This window comes from Pleuronectes platessa, chromosome 8 (assembly GCF_947347685.1).
Source record: "Pleuronectes platessa chromosome 8, fPlePla1.1, whole genome shotgun sequence".
NCBI classification, from domain to species: Eukaryota; Metazoa; Chordata; class Actinopteri; order Pleuronectiformes; family Pleuronectidae; genus Pleuronectes; species Pleuronectes platessa.
In genome coordinates this window covers 8,513,067-8,533,238 of record NC_070633.1, presented here as the reverse complement: position 1 = coordinate 8,533,238, position 20,172 = coordinate 8,513,067, and the positions used below count along the sequence as shown (strand labels likewise).

The 20,172-nt window shown below is 40.4% G+C and overlaps 1 protein-coding gene across 1 annotated transcript in view; it reads right to left on the bottom strand.

The window, feature by feature from the left end:
* Positions 1-2,691: 2,691 nt before the first annotated feature.
* il1rapl2 (interleukin 1 receptor accessory protein-like 2) overlaps positions 2,692-20,172 on the bottom strand; it is a 296,408-nt gene continuing 278,927 nt past the window's right edge. The window contains exons 9-18 of the mRNA XM_053429016.1: positions 14,768-14,908; positions 13,926-13,986; positions 12,764-12,873; positions 7,512-7,657; positions 7,231-7,308; positions 7,034-7,150; positions 4,845-4,967; positions 3,683-3,922; positions 3,491-3,521; positions 2,692-3,242 (exon numbers count right to left, since the gene is read on the bottom strand). Of these exons, the coding sequence (XP_053284991.1) occupies positions 3,154-3,242; positions 3,491-3,521; positions 3,683-3,922; positions 4,845-4,967; positions 7,034-7,150; positions 7,231-7,308; positions 7,512-7,657; positions 12,764-12,873; positions 13,926-13,986; positions 14,768-14,908 (1,136 nt within the window). The 3' untranslated portion in view covers positions 2,692-3,153. The remainder of the gene's footprint in view (positions 3,243-3,490; positions 3,522-3,682; positions 3,923-4,844; positions 4,968-7,033; positions 7,151-7,230; positions 7,309-7,511; positions 7,658-12,763; positions 12,874-13,925; positions 13,987-14,767; positions 14,909-20,172) is intronic.

The following is a 20,172-nucleotide window of genomic DNA, read 5'->3' as shown; positions in this document are numbered from 1 at the left end:
TAGTCATAAGATCTGTAAACTGTGATGTGCTGCAACAATGAGCGCAACATTTGATCTGTGCAACGATTAGCCTTTCATCCTCGATTAGGACACTCAAAGATGTTCTAAATCATAAATTTACGAAGATCATGTTGAGGTATATGAATATCGGTCATCCACATGTCAATTTACTGTCGTATGAGGAACTGAAGGATTGCAGGCTGCTGCAGTGGTCGGCAATGTCACCTGAGAACTTCAAGATCAGGGTTTGAGATTTGGCCCAGACTGGTTCTTCCTGTGTGTGGTTTTCAGCTTTCTCTCGCTTCCTCCACTGTGTGTGTGTGTGTGTGTGTGTGTGTGTGTGTGTGTGTGTGTGTGTGTGTGTGTGAGACTATCATTGAAACTGTAATTGTATCTCAGTCCTTGTGAGCGTAATCGGGTATGTACATCTAAAAATGTGGTCCATACATGTGTAGATAAATCTGCAAATGAATGTATAGATCTGTAAATATGGAGATTAAACTTGAAATGTGAATTATGGACAAAGATTGAGATACAGTTATGACATTGGCCCAATACATAATGACCTTAAAAAGGAATTAGTTGAAATCCGCAGAAACTCGGGAACGGTGTGGTGTTTATCCTTAATGTTCACATTTTAAATGTAAAAGTTCAGTGGCCACGTTATGATTTCAAAACAGAGGGCTCAGTTTAAGTTAACTGATACATAGAGGTTGTTAGTCTGAAGTGATTTTATAATAATGAAGACATAATTATCAATATTAAATTTCATCCCTGTCAAGATACCCCATAAATCCCCCACAGTGGACCTAATAACTTTCTGTTTACTGCAGCTCAACACCGCTCAAATCCTATTCAGCTCACTGTACCTGAGTTCAGCTCAGCTCCGATTAGCCCAGCATAGTGTGAAACTGCTTTTATTGTGTTAGTTTCCCCTAAGCAGAACAGAAGGTTTAATGAAGCCATCAGTGCGACCAGCAGAGCTATAAGCAAATCCAAATGACTGTAGGAAAGAGGAAGTGATCAATTAGTGAGCACTAAATGTTAAAGAGACGGAGCGAAGGCGGGAGCTGGGGGAGCTGGCCTAGAGAGGGGCAGAGAGAAAGAGAAGAAAGAAGGCAGAACAGCTGACTGTGTCAGATGACAAGGCATTCAAATTGTATAAAACAACTCATATACTTTTTATTTGCTCTCAGTTAAATTATTTCAACCAATATATCCAATGAATACTCAAAGAAATCAGCAGAAATAAAAAAGACAACCACTATACTGTATATTGCCATTGAATATAACAACTCAAAGAATGAATCAAATATCCAGAATTCATTGGTTCTAATAAGACAGTGACAGTACCTTTTTGTAAATTCCAAACATTATTCAGTTTGCTTAAATATTATGGTAATAAACTTTTTTTAAAGCTCACAAAGAAGAATGTGTTTTGCTTCAGCTCTGAGTCTGGCTTTTTATGCGGCCCCTTTGGGTGACCAGTTGTCATCTTGATTTTCCATCCATCCTTTCATCCATCAATGCATCCATCCATCCATCCATCCATCCTTTCACAAAAAGATGGAAAGAATTGAAGCAAAAGAGGCTCTGGGTCACACGCACACACTTAACGTGGGTGTTAACAAAATGTAGGGAACAAATCACTGTCATGTATGAGTCTATGCTTAAGTTATGGAAGCTGTACAGAGATTATTATAACAAACAAATATTAAAAACAGAGTCTGGTAAAAGTCCCCACCAACCTACTCAAAGGACAAACCTTTTAAATGAGACAAAACAAAATAAATATTAAAAGTGTTTTTAGAGGGACACCTCCTTTTTTCCATTTACCAGCTATTATCATTACTTCATGGCCGGACAGAAAACAAATACCGTATCAACATAAGACGCTTATTCTTCTCCAATGATGACTGTGTCATCAACTCTTGTATCTATGTTTATTTGATTATTTTTTATCTAAACGGGTGGTCATGCAAATAGAAAAAGCCAAGTCCATAATGTTTTTAGCTCGGTGGTCAAAGTTGGTAGTTCATCTCTTGGATGCCTCTTGACAAAAGGACTAGTTGTTACAAGGTGGTTACAAGTTGATGAGCTGGCGGTTTTCTTCCTCCTTCTTCAAGAGGAACGCAGCCTCCATCAGTTTGGTTATGCAACCAGCTAGCTTCCAATTCAGCTCACTGTGCTTTCTCAGTTAACCCCAGCTAAATCCAGCTAACTCTGAGAAACAAGTTTTAGCCATTGCTTTATGCTTTGCTGGAATGTCCTCCTGTCAACCATTTCAGGTTCTCAGAGCGAAACCAAGTTGGTAGCTAGCTCGCCAGCCAGTAAGGAGTTGTTTTCAAGAGGTTGACTTGTTGTTTTAAGGTGGACTGGTATTCCAAAATCATTGCTTGAAATCGGCCTTGTTTCCTGACAAGCCACCTTATCAAAGGGTAGATCGATATTCGGAGACCTCGGTCGGTAGAAGGTTGACTGGCATTCACGCTACGTTTTGCTCCTCAGTCAACTGGAGTTTAGCACAGCTGGTGTGCAAGCAGACTGTGATCACAAGATATTTGGGGTCCGAGGTCCAACGCGGCAGCTTGTTTGACAGACACATTTCTATCGACTGTGGATTCATCGTCATTGTTTTAGTATCCTGGAACTTTTCATTGACTCTTCCAGTTCATTATAAACACATGTTCGTCTCTGTCTATAAACTGCTGTAAAATCCATTGGACCAGGCATGTAGTATAATATTATTCATTCCTTTTTTATCAAATGGTCGTGGAAACACATCTTACAAACCAGTTTGTATCAGTCTGTAACGAGTTGGTAGGTCCAAATCCAGTTTGCAATGTTTGTATAGGTTTTACAATCTGAATCCATCTGTTTGTGAGAAACCTCCAGCCATTGCACCCAGCCACTGTGAATCTGAGCCTTTTGCAGTCTTTAAGAAGTCCTTCGTTCGAAGCGCGGGATGCAATGGCCCAAACCGAGTTCGCAAGCAGTCCACACCCAGTCTCTCCTGACAGCAAGCCTGTACACAGTTCAAAAAACCCAATAAAAACCAGCCGAGCAACCAGTCTGCCAAAGTCCAAAAGCCAGTGAAAAAGCAGTCTGTAAAGCAGTCTGTATCCAGTACCGGGTGAGCACGTCTACCAGATGTCAGAGCTTAGTTCTCTGCTGGTGAGAGGTACAAAGGTGCTGTTCAGGTGGAGCTCTGGCTTTTTCCCAAGCGTACTGCTCTGAGATACCTGGGAAACACACAACACAACAGTGATCAACAGGACTCTGCCCAAAATCACAAGTCTTACACAAAATACACAATTAAAGAAAAAGAAAAACATGCTGCATTCTATATTATATACAGTCATGCATGCATTGTATTTCACCATGCCTCATAAAGGACAAATAAACAGCTATATGGCAACTATTTCCCAGTCTGTTAGAATAAATAAACATTTGAGGTTTTCTTTCTACATTTTCTTTTATCCAAACAGACCTCTTGTTCCCCAGTGAGCTGCTCTGAACCCCTGGGGAGAAAAGAGGGGTTTCATTTTCAATGGGTTTCAACTCATCTGTACATGCACACAAACAACAAAAAAGGTGTAACTGTGCAAATGTTGGATGCAAAAAGCTAACTAAGAACGACAAAAAAACACACAATAAAAGCTGCACTTTATTTTCTCCAAACCTGTCCATTCAGTAGTGTCATAGGGATGTTGCAATAGACATGGCGCCCCCCGGGTCCCAGAGTGGAGAACTGCACGGTGGAGGGAGGAGGGAGAGGAGGGGACATGGAGGATGGCGGTGGGGGAAGCTGGAACTCATAACTGCGACAGAAATGCCTCATTTGGGCTGATGTAGCTGTGTGACCCCCTCCAAGTGGCAAGGTCATCTGGTTGTAGTCCGGGATCTCTGTCGCCAAGGCAACCTGTGGTTAAAAACAAAAAAATTAATGGCTAAAGTACAATGTTATTCCAAGAGGGAATTCAACTTATTTTAGCTTGTACTGGTTTCAGACATAACTGTGGAACTCTAATTCATAAACAATAAATGAAGCCCCTTTTCTTTGTAAGAACTGGTCTGAAGAGAGAGAAAACTCATCTTAGGTTCCGGACTTATAAAAGGTAATAAAGGCCATGCAGCAGGTTTAGCCGCCGTGTGAGCTGTGGTCTCATGGGGCTGGAATGTGGTCCAACCGGTGCATTGCCTGTGCAGCCAACCCTCTCTCATACATAAACCAACACTTACTTGTGGACAGAGGCCCTTTACTGGTCCAGTCTAGGTCACATGTTGTTGGACCAAAGCACTTTAAAGCACTATTGTTTGCAATGACTTTTTAATGACATGCCACCCGCCTGCAGAAATTCCATCATAAAGGGGTAAAATAGTAAAGCAAGTGAAGTTAATGTGAAAAGACAGGCGTGTCAGACATTTTGCTCTGAATTATTTGCAATTTCGTGCTTATGTTGATGTGCAAGCTCTTTTAATCCTGTCTATTTCAACGAATTCAATTCAACTTTAGCAGTCTGGTTTGATCCTTAATCACAGGTGTGGGCCTTTAGCCAATCACTCCACGGCTGCCCAACAGGAAGCATGTTAAAAAACAAACATCACAAATGTCATGTTCTTCAATTTCATATGACATGCAGTATTCACTGTTTAAGTAGTAGAATCTTAATAAAATGATCCATAAAATCCAGCATCTGTCTGTGTGATTTTGCTGTTTGTTTTTAAATGTTAAGTTGGAAAGGAAGGAAACAAATATTGCCCTTCATCACTAGCTGAAATCACTGGTTTCAGAAACATGCAGCCTATAAACCTTTACAGTAGTTTGAGGTGAAACAGCCGACCTGATGGTGTCCGTGGCGACTTTCGTTAGGGGGCACCAGGGAGGCAGAGGTGGTTGTCATGGCAATCGTGGAGACAGTGGTCTGTAGGTCACCGAAGAGGCCCTGTTCACCAGCGTCCATCACCTGTAAGGAAGTACAATTAAATTGTGTTGGCTGACATGATCCTTAATTAAACGAATATAGACACACATATATAAACACACTTAATAGAGCATCTCATGCAGTATTCTACAGCTGCAGATACTACAAGAGCAGCAGATGTGTATTAATCCACAGATAAAAAGTGTATTTCTTGAAACATTTCCCATTAGTCTCCTGGCACACCTCATCTCAGTCATGATAAAACCTCAGGAGCTGATTAAAGCACAATTTAAAAAAATTTAAAAAAGGTAAAAAACCATGTTCATAGTCTGTCATTTTCTCTGAACCCTTGTGCTAAACTTTTCTTGGTAGAGTTTATGTATTTGGTTCATGTCGTCTCTGACACGGTCCATTATTCCAACAAGACAGGTAAACAAAGGTCCAAAGGGATTCAGGCAGTCTATAAAATGCCATCTGCCAAGGTCTGAGGTGGTGAGGGTCGAAACACACTGATACACAATGGTAACACAATGCAACACAATGATCGCCATTCATTGACTGTTGCTGAGCATGATGGATCGCCTGAACTCTTCACTGCTCTTGTGCAATTTCTTAGGGAGTTAGAAATGTGTTCCTTGGGCCATAAGCTGAAGGGGAACTTCTCCTCTTCTTGTCCTCGATGTGGTATATCAGACTTTCCATGCATGAACAAGTGCAGACTATCATATGTCAGTGTCTGTCCACTTACACTCACACGGACCGGGATATCAGGGTTGTTTCATGTGGGTGTTTTTTAACATTGTTTAAGTTTGAAAATAATTTTTTCCATAAACAAACCAAAATAAAATAGTTGATGTTCCAAAGTTTAAAGTTAGGGTAGGTAATCCAGATAGCAGGCCACACTTTGAAAATATAAAACTGTTACACTGGCTTCTCTTCTTTTTGTCAGATGACTTTATGTTTTGATGGAAACCGGGACGTGAAAAAGATTTCAACAAAAATAAAAAAGAAATTTAGAAACAAATTACCAATCCGACATTTAACTGTGCTGTCCTATATAAAAATAACAAACACATGCTTTGATTGTTAAACGGAAAAAAAAGAAGATAAATAGCAAGCTAAGAGAGAACTGGTGTATAAATACCCCAAATACTTTTGCACTTTTAACGTGTACTCTCATTATCACTGTCCCAGTTCTAGAACATCTATTGCTACAGCTCTACAGGACATAAAGGTTGGATCCTCTTCACGGCTCACTCTGTAGTGGCGCCTCTATGATTCCTCTCCAGTGCCGAGCAGCAGGTGAACATCTCTTTGCTAATCAGGCCATATACCACCTAAGGTGATAACACATGGTAAGAACGGACATGTTTTTTTTCTGTTATGATTCCAATTTTAATATATTAGCTCATTGGGCATTTCAAAGGCCATCTGTTTGTGAATGTGTGCAACCCAAGGGAGCGTAAGTAAATATGCTAAATCCACAGTGTTGTTCCCGAGCTCCTGGCCTTGCCATATGTATAATGTATAAATTATATATATGGTCTGTGAGTAGCAGGTAAAGGATTCCACTACATGGATAAATTTGTGTGTCCAAACCTATTTTATTCTCACAGTCCCAGTTGGCTTTAGAAAAGAATAAAAGTGCCCCCTGTCCAATTCTGCTGTAGTGTTGATTTTCATTGCTTATGTACAGTTTTGTGGTTTTGCTCAAACGCCATTGTTTACATCCATCCATCTATTACCTATACAGGGTCATGGGAGGAGCTGGAGCCAATCCCAGTTTAAATTGGGCGAGAGGTGTGGTACACCCTGGACAGGTTGCCAGGGTAACACAAGATCAACATACAGACACAAAGTACCATTCACACTCACATTCCCTCCTAGGGTCAATTTAGAGTCTCCAATTAATCTAACCCCATTCTGCAAAAATAGAAAAGCCTCACAGACACAGGGAGAACATCCAAACTCCACACCATAAAGACCCCAGCCGAACTGGGAACCACTGGGAATCACCACTGTTCTGCCCCCATTGTGTTCATAATACATGAAAATATAAAACAAGGAATCGGAATTGACTTTAGCCTTTTGTTAACAGCAGTAAATACCTGGCGTCTGGACAAAGTCTCTCTGCGTTTAGCAGGCATTTCGTAGACCACCTGTTTCCAAAACTTAGAGGAGAGCTCATTGCTTTTAGGACCCCGCCACTTGATGATGGATAAAACCTGAAGAATAAAGAAGAAGAATAGAGGTGAGGAGATTTTTCTTTTGAGCTGGTGTTTGATGACACCCTTTCTCTCTTTACCTTGATGGTATGCTTAAGTGCTTCAACCTCCTGGTAGTTGATGACATTCTTCAGGTCGGCACACTCTATCATGATCACCTGCACACACACAAGCAAAGATGTGGAGGTGTTTGAGAAGAGAGAGAATATGTCCATGTCCGAGCAGAACAACCCCTCACACCGTTCTCATGGTTCAAGGTGCGTCAGAACTTCCTTGAAATGTGTGTGTGCAATTAAATCAGAAAAGCTGATTACACACTGCGTCTCTCGGATTGGCTTTCTGTTTACTTTGTTATCCACACCTTGATCTCCCCGGTAACCAGCATAGAGTGGAGGCGTGTCTCTATCTGGAAGATACTCCACCCTCTTTTGGCGACAAACTCTGGAGTCAAAACGATGATGAGGCGTCTGCTCTGCTCCACGCTGCGAGCCAGGTCCTCAATGTAGGCTGGGAGAAAGAGATATAGAGACAAAGAGGAAAGGATGGAGTGAAGAGAGAGAAGAATTGTTTCTTAGAATGAAGCAAAGAACGAGCATTAGCTAGTTCAGTTCTGAGCAGACACTGAGTCATGCACCGCTCACGCAGGACGTTCTCATGAGGACAGTCCACGGGCCCAAAAGGATAAATCCTGGTTAACTTGCACATAAACAATGTACAACTGCTGCATGTGCACACTGTCCTGCATTGAATATCCCTGTCCTTACACATTTACTAGGGTGAAACAATGGAAGACATGGACATAGTATATGTACTATGAACAGAACAGAAACATAACTTTAAAGCAAACAACAAAAATCTATTAAGTTGGCACGTCCTTGTATTCCTTACACTTGGTTTATGTAGCTTATATAAACAAGAATTGCCCTCAGCAAAGTTCATTCCCACACTAAGACCCAACAGTCCCCTAATGCAACCATGTTTACATTCACTACATCCATATTTTTATTTGGATCTGTACCAACGTGAACACAGTCTTAAATATCAAAATCCGTGAATGAATCTTTGAGAAATCAAGGAAAATTATGAAAAATGCCCTATTTCACAATGTTAAATTCCTGGGCACTCCCCCTGATCTGGAACCAGTCCAGAGTTTAATCGTTTCTTTCCTGATCCATACTTCACCATATTCCTTTGCAATCTGTCCTGTGGTTATGTGTACACTTTCTAACTAACAGACAGACAGACAAACAAACTAACAAACAAACAAACACTGACGAAAACATAACCACCATCAGTGAATCTAATAAAACAATTCAACCAGCCCAACTAATGAAGCATTTAAAACAAATAGTCACTCAATGAGTTCTTAGAGAAGCAAAATGTATGTTTTCTTTATTCAAACAAAAAAACACTAATGTTGGTGGTCTACCAGTCGGCACCAGGGAAAGATTCTGTACATAGACAAAACAGATAATTAACTACTACTGACAAAACAAGGTCATAACATGACATGAGATGAGATGTCAATTTGAAGAAGAGAATAGCATTAAATGACAGCAGGAAGCATTTTATACACTAATGTAAAAAACGTATTTGATCTACACTGATCTTACATATGGCCTGAAATTAATCATTAAAACTTGATATAAAAAACCTTGAGGACAATGTATATTTGCTGTCTTGCTTTGTAATTGTTAGATATAAATAAAAGTTTTAAATAAAACTGTTCCAACAAGAATCTATGGAAAATTAACTTGCCATTATTTGGTTTTATTTTCATCATATAATCTTAAACAGGATCTTGAGAAAAAATGTGCATTAGAGAGATGATGGTCATGTTGTGTCTAACCCATGGAGCCAGAGCCAGAATGTGGTAAACCTAGTTTAGCATCGGAGCTAAATTGTCCTAACGAAGATGTAAAGTTGTTTATAGAGGGAAGAATGTTTCTTGCTGAACAATAGATGGGTGCAGTGGTCCGTATAGCATCCTGAAGTGTTAGCACACAGTTGCTTGGTTCGTTACATCTTGTAAATAAGACAAACTTAGTGTTGTTGCTGTATATTAATGTATTTTGTGACTCAGATATGACAAATGAATATGAAAGAAAGAAAAAATAGATTTGGGGTAAAAGCTTAAACAGCTTAAAAAAGAAAAGGCAGGAAAAAGTGGAATATGATTTGACATTAGCATATTTTTAAATCTCCGAATATAGTATCCGCCCCGATTCCTGCTGGCTGCATCCTTCAAGTCATTTTGTCCATAAATGACAGGGGAGATTGACAGGAGTGTGTGGAGGTGTGACAGAAATGCTTGTGCAAGATTTTTGACTCTGACACAGCACAGTGAAGTCACTCTTTAAAACGGGGGGGCCATGCAGCGTTGTGCTGATACGCCAACTTTAGCTTTCACCGAGAACTCAAGGAGGGCAGGTGATGAGATGCGGAAAGTGAGGGGATCTGAGGTGGAGCTACTTTATCTGTCAATACAAATATGTATCAATAGGGAGCCAAGAGAGTCCACTGCACGGCTCGCAGAATGGTCCCTACTGATCCTCGCTGCGGTGCTGGTGCTTCATTTCAAGCCCGGTGCAAGTTGTCCCCTTTCCATTTAATTATTCGTGACACGCTGGATGTTTTCTGCACCGTGCATAGCTGAAAATGCTCATTATTTCTTAAATTTGGATTTACTGAAAAGCTCTGTGTGTTCTGTGAACAACCGATCGCCTCCCTGTGTGTGTCTCTCCCCGCCGCCTTCACCATCTCTTCACTTGCTAACTAAATTAATGACAGGGACTCTCTGACAGCAAATTGCCATTTCACGCTCAATCTGAGAGGCACAAATAGTCCAAAACATCCCCACATTCAGTCCCAGTCTTATTCTTGCTTTTCTTTTTCTCACTGCATCTTCTCCCTCTCTCCCTCCCATCCTTTCCTCCTCCCGCTCTTCATTTTTTCAAGGACCATGCAAATGAATTAACATAAAACAACAAAAAAACAGTGATCTTGTCAACAGCCTCTTTCTCTTCCTGTTGTTTGTTTCTCGCCCTCTCGTTCATTCCGGCAGGCTAATGGAGTAGATAATTGAATGGTGTATTTTAGGGTCGCCTCACCATGTTGCTCTGTCAATGGCTTTGGTGAGCAATGAAGAGGCACCTCCCTGAGTCTGTTCTCGACACGCAACCTTTAGTTCACACGCAGTACAGACATAGTATGTGTGCGTGCGTGTGTGTGTGTGTGTGTGTGTGTGTGTCTGTGTGTGTTGGTATGCACAGTGGACATTTGTATTTACAGAGGTTTTTAGGGCACTTGGATGAAGCCTCAATTTTGGAAGACATGTGACTTCACCATCTTCTCTCAGCATGCAGCGTGTGTGTGTGTGTTTAAAGAAGGCATCATTCTGGCTGAGGGCAGACTATAGAGTGCGAGCTGATTCATTATGAACCTTACTTAAGTCAATGTATTTATGTATTTTAGGGAGAAATGTTAAATAATGCAGAAAACACACATTAGTTTCTTGCTTTCTAGCCACATTATAAAACTACATATGTATGTACAACATTATTCTCCTGACGTTTTGAGGACAAGATGAAAAACATTTTGTCAACAAAATGTTAATACACGGTGGATAATGGCTCAATAATTTATTTCTTTCATTAGTTTTATAGGTAACTTGGGACCTCACAGATTATTGATATGTTTACCCTGGTTTTATTTAAAGCAGGTATATTAACATATTATTACACATGCAGAGAATAATATGTGATGGATTTTCTTTTGTCTGGTCTTTGTGAAAATAAAAAAGCTTCTTCCTGTGGTTTGAATTCCACATCCTTAAACAACATTTTTTACTAGAAGCTTAAGCCTTTGCAATTTAAGAAATCAAACAAATATACTACTACTAACTACATGCAGGGCAAATATATAGTTTTCTGGTTTGGTTTTGTCAACATTCATGCAAGTCACTGTCTCTTTCTAAAGACGTTTTCCAATGTTCTATTTGTAATCTGTGAAGTCTACTGACTTCTACACTTATCAGTCATCTCTGTCCTGCCCCTTTGACTGCTCTGCTGCCGAGCTGTGACATTTGGCTTAGGAAAGTCTGAGGCTTTTGGGAAATGGGGTTTTGTCAAAGAAAATAACATTAGATCATTTACTCAACCATTCTTGAAACCAACCACACTACATGATGGTGAGAAAGACTCTTAGCTCAGTTACAAATGAGATTTTGATTGAGGTTGTGCTGTGGGTTTTAGGGAGGTTCTCTGATAATTGTCAGTGGGTGAGTCTCTATGATGAAATGTCAGAGGTAAAATCAAATCAAATATTATTGCAACCTGCAAGATTTGTTACCCCTCAGTTTCGACTGTAAATGCAATTTTACTTTATTTTAAAACATACACTGACAGATGGATGCTGTGTGCCTGCATGTGTTCGGCAATAAGGATTACATATTTCCCTCTTCAGCATGTGTCAGTTGTACTGTGTGTGTGTGTGTGTGTGTGCGTGTGTGTGTGTGTGTGTGTGCTATAAGTGACCTTTATATTATATGGGGGCATTGATGATTATCAAGGTGAGGGCTTGACTTGAGCTATGTTTAGCAAAAACAATCTAATGTGTAGTGAAAATGTGCAATAGTGAGAAAATGTGTGTAAGGCACAGCAACATTGTTTTTTGTTGGGTATTGTTGAGATATCTATGCTTCTCTGTATCTTGTGACTATATTTTACCTATATCCTGTGAATAAATATTAGCTGCATAGTCTATATAATCAATAATGCACAATACAAAGTATAAACTGTCACTGTAACCTTTGTAACTGAAACAACATGTTTGTGAAAGTTGGTTCTTCAAACAAACTGTGAGCCAGAGAGGTGGAAACAGGAACTTAATACCCGGACAATACTTACAATAAGCTTACACTACAACTTATGCCATAAGCAACTGACTGGTAACCAGGCACATGAGCCGGTGTCAATCGGAGTGTCAATCTGATAGTGAAATACAAATTCGGAGAATGTGATGTGCTTGCACCAAGATGCACAACATTAAGGAAGCAGCATACATTTGGCCAATAACTGAATTTCCTCAATGTAAAAGGACCTCCTCTGTGCCGCGCCCAGGGGTCTTATGATATATATACTGTGGACTTAGGAAGAAACAGGGCTTCAGTTCTGAAATGTTAAATTTCCAGAACTTCATGTATAAGTGTCTAATTATTCCTTCTCAAATCCTGGATCAACAAACACGTTTGTTCAATCGCCGGAGGCGAGGTCAAGTTGAGTGCCTGGCGACGACAGTATCAGTGTGTGTTTGTGGTTCGAGTGCACATGTTACAGATGAGAAAAGACACAAATGTGTGTCTGTTTGTGAGCGTGTTATAATGAAGACCCACAATCATTCTTATTTCTTCTGACAGAGAGATGAATTCTGGGTATTGGGAGCTACAGTGGCCCCTAGAGAGAGGAGTGAAAAGTGAGTGTGTGTGTGTTTGTGTGTGTGTGTGTGTGTGTGTGTGTGTGTGTGTGTGTGTGTGTGTGTGTGTGTGTGTGTGTGTGTGTGTGTGTGTGTGTGTGATTGTGGGGTAGGTAGATGGATGTATAGAGGGATACTTACTACTGCTGGGTATTAGATCTCTGTCTGGTATAAACAGCTTGTAGCCGTAATGTTTCTCCAAAACATCTGGCAGGATCTCCAAAGCGAACGTTTCCTCATCGCTGCTCGACCTGTAGGAGACAAAGACAATGACAAACATGGCTCCACATTCCAATGCAAGAACATCACTTATTCACTGGTGTCAATGCATCGAGTGGGTTCAATATGAATGGATGCCTATGATGGACATTATTAAGTCATTCACTGCTTTTGTAATCATGACATTGCTTCACTACAAGTGCTGACTTATACTGTGAAGCATTTTGTGAGATGCTTTTATTCTACTCCTCTAATGAGTTGTGATGTGACGTTTACAAATGATCTGATTCTTTTGAATAGTGCTTTGGTAAGAATGAAAGGGAACCAGAGTCGTCGGCTATACTTCAGCCAAATCCTTTCATGCCCACATTTTGCTGCATTAAGCCAGAGGGAAGTGAGCAGCCAAAGTTGTGGTTTCGGAGCAGTGAGTCTCGCAGGAGGATCTCAGGCTGTGATCAGGCTCGTAGAGGGTTAGCAGATCAAACACACAGGTGGGAGCCTAATCGTACAAGGCTTTAAAAACAAGCAGTAAAATTGTTAAATCAATTCTACCACTCACAGGTGAAGGGCAGTAAGGATTAGTGTAATGTGGTAATTTCTCTTGGTACATTTTAAAAGCCAGGCAGCAGCAAGTGCAAGTACAATGCAATTATTTGATGCTAGGCTAGGTAATTAGTTGCGGTTATAACTAACCCACACAGATAGAAAACAATATATCAGACAGATGTCTAAGTTTTTATTCTGATCCGTTTCCTCTTATTACACACACACACACACACACACTAAGTGCCCCATGATGTAACTGCAGCTCTGCACACGATGCACAGACATGAGAGTGTGGTATCACTCTTCTCATTTCACTCTAACAGAGAAATTCGTGGGGGTAAAATCACAGTTAAATCTATACTAACACATAAATATTGGAAATCAGCTGGTCAGGTAAAGAGCAGCATGTGTAGATGTCCGTCACATGATCAAGTCCTTCTCTTGTGCTGCAGTCACTGACAGGTGGTGAGTCAGAAGGAAAAAAAAAAACACCAACAACTTAGCTTAAGAGGTTCACGTGCGCACTGAGATAACTCACCTGCCCAGACAGTCCAGGTCCACTTTAGTGTAGGACAGGTAGCCATCATACTCTTTATTATCTGTGACGAGAGGCAGCAGGAGAACAACACATTATTCTTTCTTTGAAAATCACTGTATCACTCATGTGAAGCGCCTGCATCGCATCACTGGTTATATCTACATCTCAGAAATATATTTTCGTGTGATCATCTCTAAAGCCCACTCATATCTTTGACCTCGCCAACAGCTGAGAGAAGCTTGAAATTGCTGGGCTCGAAACACACTTTGTTTCAACTATACATTTAAAAATGCACTGTTACCTCACATGTAATGATTCTAGTGTTACGTGTGTAATATGTTGGACACTTTCTGATCATTTCAACATCTTGTCTGCGGCACATGTAGCTCGGAGACACCCTGCGATGAAATCTGACTGACATAGATCTTTAAGTGAAAATCAATACTTTGAATCAATAAAACCTCACGTCTGTTTAATTTTCTCTCTGCGATTGTTTTATGTGGCCATGACTCATCTGCTCCTATTGATTTGTTCATTTTACTTTTCAAAGGGGGCTATACAAATAGAGCTCATCATTATTTTGTCAATGGATACAAAGATAATCACCCAATCAACTGAAATAAAAAACTAATGCTGATTTTCCTCTGTGCTTTTTTCGCATTACTAGCTCCCTTTGACACCAGCATGGTCTAAATTAAGGGGTAATCGTTGTTGTGTTCATCAACTTGATTCTACAATAACTTCACAATGACTTTTCACTCATTTCTCTGTTCAGTCAAAGTCACACACACTGGTCGAGTGCGAGCGTTGTGTGCTGCAGTGAGACACCGAACAAGTCTTACCATCCTCGGTTTCATCACTGCCAAAGTGTCTCCTGTAGCAGAGCATGATCTCCAGGTTGTAACACTTATAAAGCGCCGTCAGGACCCCGAGCAGCAGCAATATGACCCCGAGACCACCAGCCAACTCCAGGCGATACATATCTACAGTCCAGTCAGAGAGAAACAGTAAGGGGAGGAGAAGAAGAAAGATCTAAATCTGAAAATCTGAAATACTGAAAATATGAATTTTTATTACAAATAAATCTAACCCCATTTATAATAATAATAATAATAATATTAACACATTTTATACAGCACTTTTTCTAAATAAAATGCAGCTCAAAGTGCTTTAAAACAAAAACAATCAAATTTGTCATCAGGAAATATCAAAGGGAAAATATAAAATGTTCTAAATCAGTTACTCACACTAAGACCCAATCCCAATCCCAATCTTTCTCTATCTCTGTCTCTCTCTCCATCTCACTCACACACACACACACACACACACACACACACACACACACACACACACACACACACACACACACACACACACACACACACACACACACACACACACACACACAGAGCAGACATATGAGATGCGTTACACATGAGATACACTGATTAACTTCAGTGAAACCACAAAACCCGCTGGATGTCAAGAGGTGACTGAATAAGAGCTTAATTATAATTCTGTGTTTATTCATGTGCTCATGCAGCAGTTCTCTGTGGACTCGTGGTGTTAAAGTTAAGTTAAAGGTTAAAGGTTCACTATGCAGGATTTTCCCAATAAACAGTGACTGCGTAGGCTCTAAACTTCTCAATCACTATAAGTGTGGGGGTGTATTTCATATGCACAGATCCTGCTCTCTGGCTGTATTTGGGGGATTAGGGTGTTTTAAATGCTTTGTTTCTGCTGCAAATAAAATAGCAAAAAGCTATCTGCAAACTTTAAGGGTTATTTCACTGAAAAATAACTTGTTTGTGTGGTGTCATCCAAGTGTCCGCAAGCCCCGACATTCATACTCGGCTCAAAACTAGGTAATTTAAAACGTGTTTTAAGTCCACTACCGGAAAAGAAGCGAAGCTAGCGGACGTAGCGTAACCCATGCATGCCCTTGGGTGAGAGTGTGTGCGGTTTTCCAGTGTGTCTGTGAGAAGGTGAATGAGCCTTCAAGGGGGATATCAGAGGACAGTTCAGCTTAGAGGCATGATGTGTTGTTTCCTCTTTCTCACTCTGTGGCCTTGCCTTGACAGGAGAGGCAGCAATGAGACTTTCTAGCTGCACTCAAAAATCACACACAAACATTTATCCTCTATTGGGAGAAGAGGCCGAGGCTTGGCTAAGGCTAATCTGCATTGTGTATGGAAGCAACTCTGTCACAGCCAATAAAGAGCAATGCATATAGCTGCTTTCCTTCACTATTCAATAGAGGTGAGCAGATGTTCAAGGACACTGTACACAGTCATGGCTTCAAACCATGCCACTGACCTACAGGTTGCTAAGATGTGCTGCAGTGAAGATGAGTCTGCACGAATGTAATCATTGACGTTAAGCACACTTTACAAATGTTTTATAAAGAAGGAAATATGTGTTTACTAGAGCTCAAAGCCAAACAAACTGCATTTTAGTGATTGACACTGAATATAAACAGAAGTTCAGTTTATTTATAAGAACTGACAGAAACCCACAGAGCACTTGTGCAGCGTTCTACAGAATGAAAGTTGGCAAAATACTTCCTGTTTTTGGCCAACTTACAAACCTGAGTGAGAGAGAGACAGATGACCTCAAAGCAGCATGTCACACACACACACACACACACACACACACACACACACACACATGCAAGTATGTGCACTCCCACACACATGCAGGTATGTGCGCTCACACACACAATCTCACACTATGAGGGACTGATTGTGCTATCATAGGCAATATGAGTGTATGGGAGATTAATGGAACATGGCTGGTGAATGACATCATGGGAAATATGATCTATCACTATCTCCTCCTGTCACACATGCACGCATGCATGCACACACGCACACTGCAGCATACATGATGCACCAAAGCGTCAGGGTAAGACCACACAAACACCATTTCTTCCAGTTGTGTGTGTGTGAGTGTGTGTGTGTGTGGACGCACATGTCTTTCTATAGTTATGAGGGCCAATTTTGGTTCAATACAGTCATTCTGAGGACATTTTGACATTAGAAAGACATTTCTCACAAATTCAAAGGCCTTTTTGAGGGTTACGACCTGGTTAGAATTAGGTTAGGGTTAGGCATTTAGTTGTAATGGTAAGGTTTAGGGTGTGGGGCTAGGGAATTCATTATGTCAATGACTGTCCTCACAACTATAGAGAGAAGTGCATATGTGTGTGTGTGTGTGTTCATTACCATTAACAAACTTAACAAATGAAGCTACATATTTATTAAAGGTCGTCAAGTCTAGAGGAGGTGGTTGAGGGAGGAAAGTTCAGGACTGTCACACCAGAGATTGTGGTTCATGTCCAGAGCCCCACATGTGCTTTAGACAACAAAAGCTCTTTAGTTAAACATGCTTTAACCTGAACCATTAAGACTTCTTACCTCACCCTATGCTAGCCTAAACCTAACCTTAGAACATCTCTTTATTTACCCAGTGGACACTTGCTTTATGTCCCTATGTGGAAGAGAAGTCCCCACAACATGAGTAATACCTGGACAACAAACACATATCGAATATGATATGCAAAGTGCTGAGGAACATAAATATAATTTTAATCGTATACACAAAGCTGTGAAATTGCTTTTAACACAAAATTATCATTTTAGTGCATGATTGGCCTTTTATCCTAAGAATTGATTTCCCACTGTGTTCCCACTGACCTGAGGTCAGACACTACAGAAGCAGTGTGTCATCATGACTGAGAAGCAGCAGTCAGCAGCTCTGTGTTTCCACCTGAGAGCACGGCCTCACCTCACCACCTGGTCTGAACCATCAGATCGATCATACAAGTGGCCGAGAATACAAGCTCCCATTAACATCTTATACCTGATGGCTGCAGTGGAAAATGACTGGGGACTATATGTGGCAACCGATTGTGATGGTTGATCCTGATGGTGGAGGCTGCTGACGATAGACTATGATTACTACAATACTGCTTGATATACAATATTTCTCCTCAGATACTCAACCATTACTGACAATAATCCATCAATTCATTAACCTTCAGTTATGCTTCAAAATGTTTATTCATTTCAATGCTGCTAAAACCCTTATCTTGCTAAAGTTCTCCTTTACAGGTGACATCTATTGCACTTCTGTCCTTCCTGGGAGAGGGATCCCTAACAATGTCACTACGTTCTTTTCACCCTGTTAAAAGGGCTTGCTTTTTTATGTTAGTTTGTCCTTGCTCTTGTTAAGGGTTAAGGGCAGATGAGGTCACACCTTGTTGAAGCCCTATGATACAAACCCTTCATGATTTGTGAATATGGGCTATACAAATAAAATGTGATTGACTGATACCTCACAAATATGATGTACCTCACTTCACTTCAATCTGCAAAGATTCATACCAACAGTCACGTGAAAAGCATCAGAGCTGCCATACACACAGTCAGAAGATTGGCAATTAGAAGGACGGTTACGTTTGTTGTAAAACTAAATGTCTCAAGATATTCATTAATCAGAATCTTAAACATCTAAATGGAAACAGACAAACAAAGTGAGTTTGAACAGTTTTTGTACGAAAGTGTGTGTAGTAACATTCAGCCTGGTCCCACAGTCTTGGTGTGTGCGTCAGCCTGACTCTGTGTGTATATCTCTTAATAGATTCTCATAAGACAAATTTAGTGATTAAAGCAGATTTTGCCAGATGTTTAAATCTTTTACATTTTACAAAAACAACAAAAACTGTTCAACATCTCCAAGTTGATTCAGAGGTCAGCTGTGAAACCAGCAGCCTCAGACTGACTGATAATACTTCTTTCTCACTGAATTTAACATTAGAATATATTTGATGAGCCAAACAACTTTGATTGCTTTTTTTTTATTTATATTTTTACAATATATAGTATAGTATGTTGTGATTTATCCCATTCACTGATGAATTGCAATTTTAAATGTTGCTCTTTCCTTTTTTTACTTTTCTGTTTGAAGTATAAAACTTACAATTTTCAAAGCAAAAAAAATTAATCTTTGAAATGAACCCTCACGATGCTTGCATGTTATTTGAATCATCACGGTACACAGGTGTAATCTAACTGATGTTACCACATTTCACCAGTAGACGTCTCTCAAACTCTACTCTCAAGCTAAACTGCTTACACACAGATGCACTGAGAGCCTGGTGGAAAGAGGAGGGACAGCGACAGAGGGAGGAGGGGGGGGGGGGGTGATGAGATGGAGGTCCGTCTGAGAAAAATACTGAAATGTAACTAAATATTTGCTCGGCAGTGAGTGAAACTCTATTACTTCCAATAGTAATGAGACACATTGAGAAACCTCCGCTCCTCTCTCCATCTCCTTGCCTCCATCCATCCGTTCCTCCTCCCCCCGTGTTCCTCTCCTTCTCTTTTTCTTTTCTGCCCCTCTCTCAGCCTATATCACCACTCCCCCCTTCATCTCTCTTCCTCACATATTTTCCTTCAGTACTGTTTTACTTGCTGCCATCTCCTGCTATCAGTGCACAGTAAAGAGGGTGCCGAATTTGAATGTTGAATTTTAAGTATGTTTAGATGTGAGTGGTGATGGTGGTGGTGTCTCAGAAATTTAATTGCAGACCAAAAACTTTTCTCCCTGTCAAACTCTTCCTCTTTCTTCAAAACCAGCGTAATGTGCCTGTTGAAGATTCACAGGTTTTACTTTGTCTCCGACTTTTTTAGTTTCTAGGAGAGTAATTAACATGTGCTGCCAAAGCACTGTGTCAAAGTAACCTGAAGTATGGGGTTAAAAATAGATTGTCTCCCAATGTTCCATCTGTCTCATCAATCTGCATGGGATGCTGACAATGCTTGAGGATGCAATTCATCTAATGGCCACTAGAAGCTGACAGTATTGTAAGTATTGTACCGAATTGGTTGAGTTCCCGTTTAAGTCACAGACAAAAGACCAGTTGTTTCTATGATTTCTGTGATAATGTTTTACAGTGTTCTCTCCTTGTTAATAAATGTTATCCACAAGACGTAAGAGACCAAATAGCTTATTTTACTTTTTCTTAAGTGTATCTTAGGGGTAATTTTTACATTGTATTGTGAAATTAGTTCGATATCATCACTCAAATTGAGTGCTTGGAGGGTGTGTCTCCGTTGCTCAGATCAGTCCTCATTATAATCCCCAAATCTGGATTTCCCCCCCCCCCAGATAAAGATACAATCTTGGCGGCCTGCAGTGACTCGAAAGCTTCAGAGCCCTCAGGCTGAAAGCTGCTCCTTCTGCT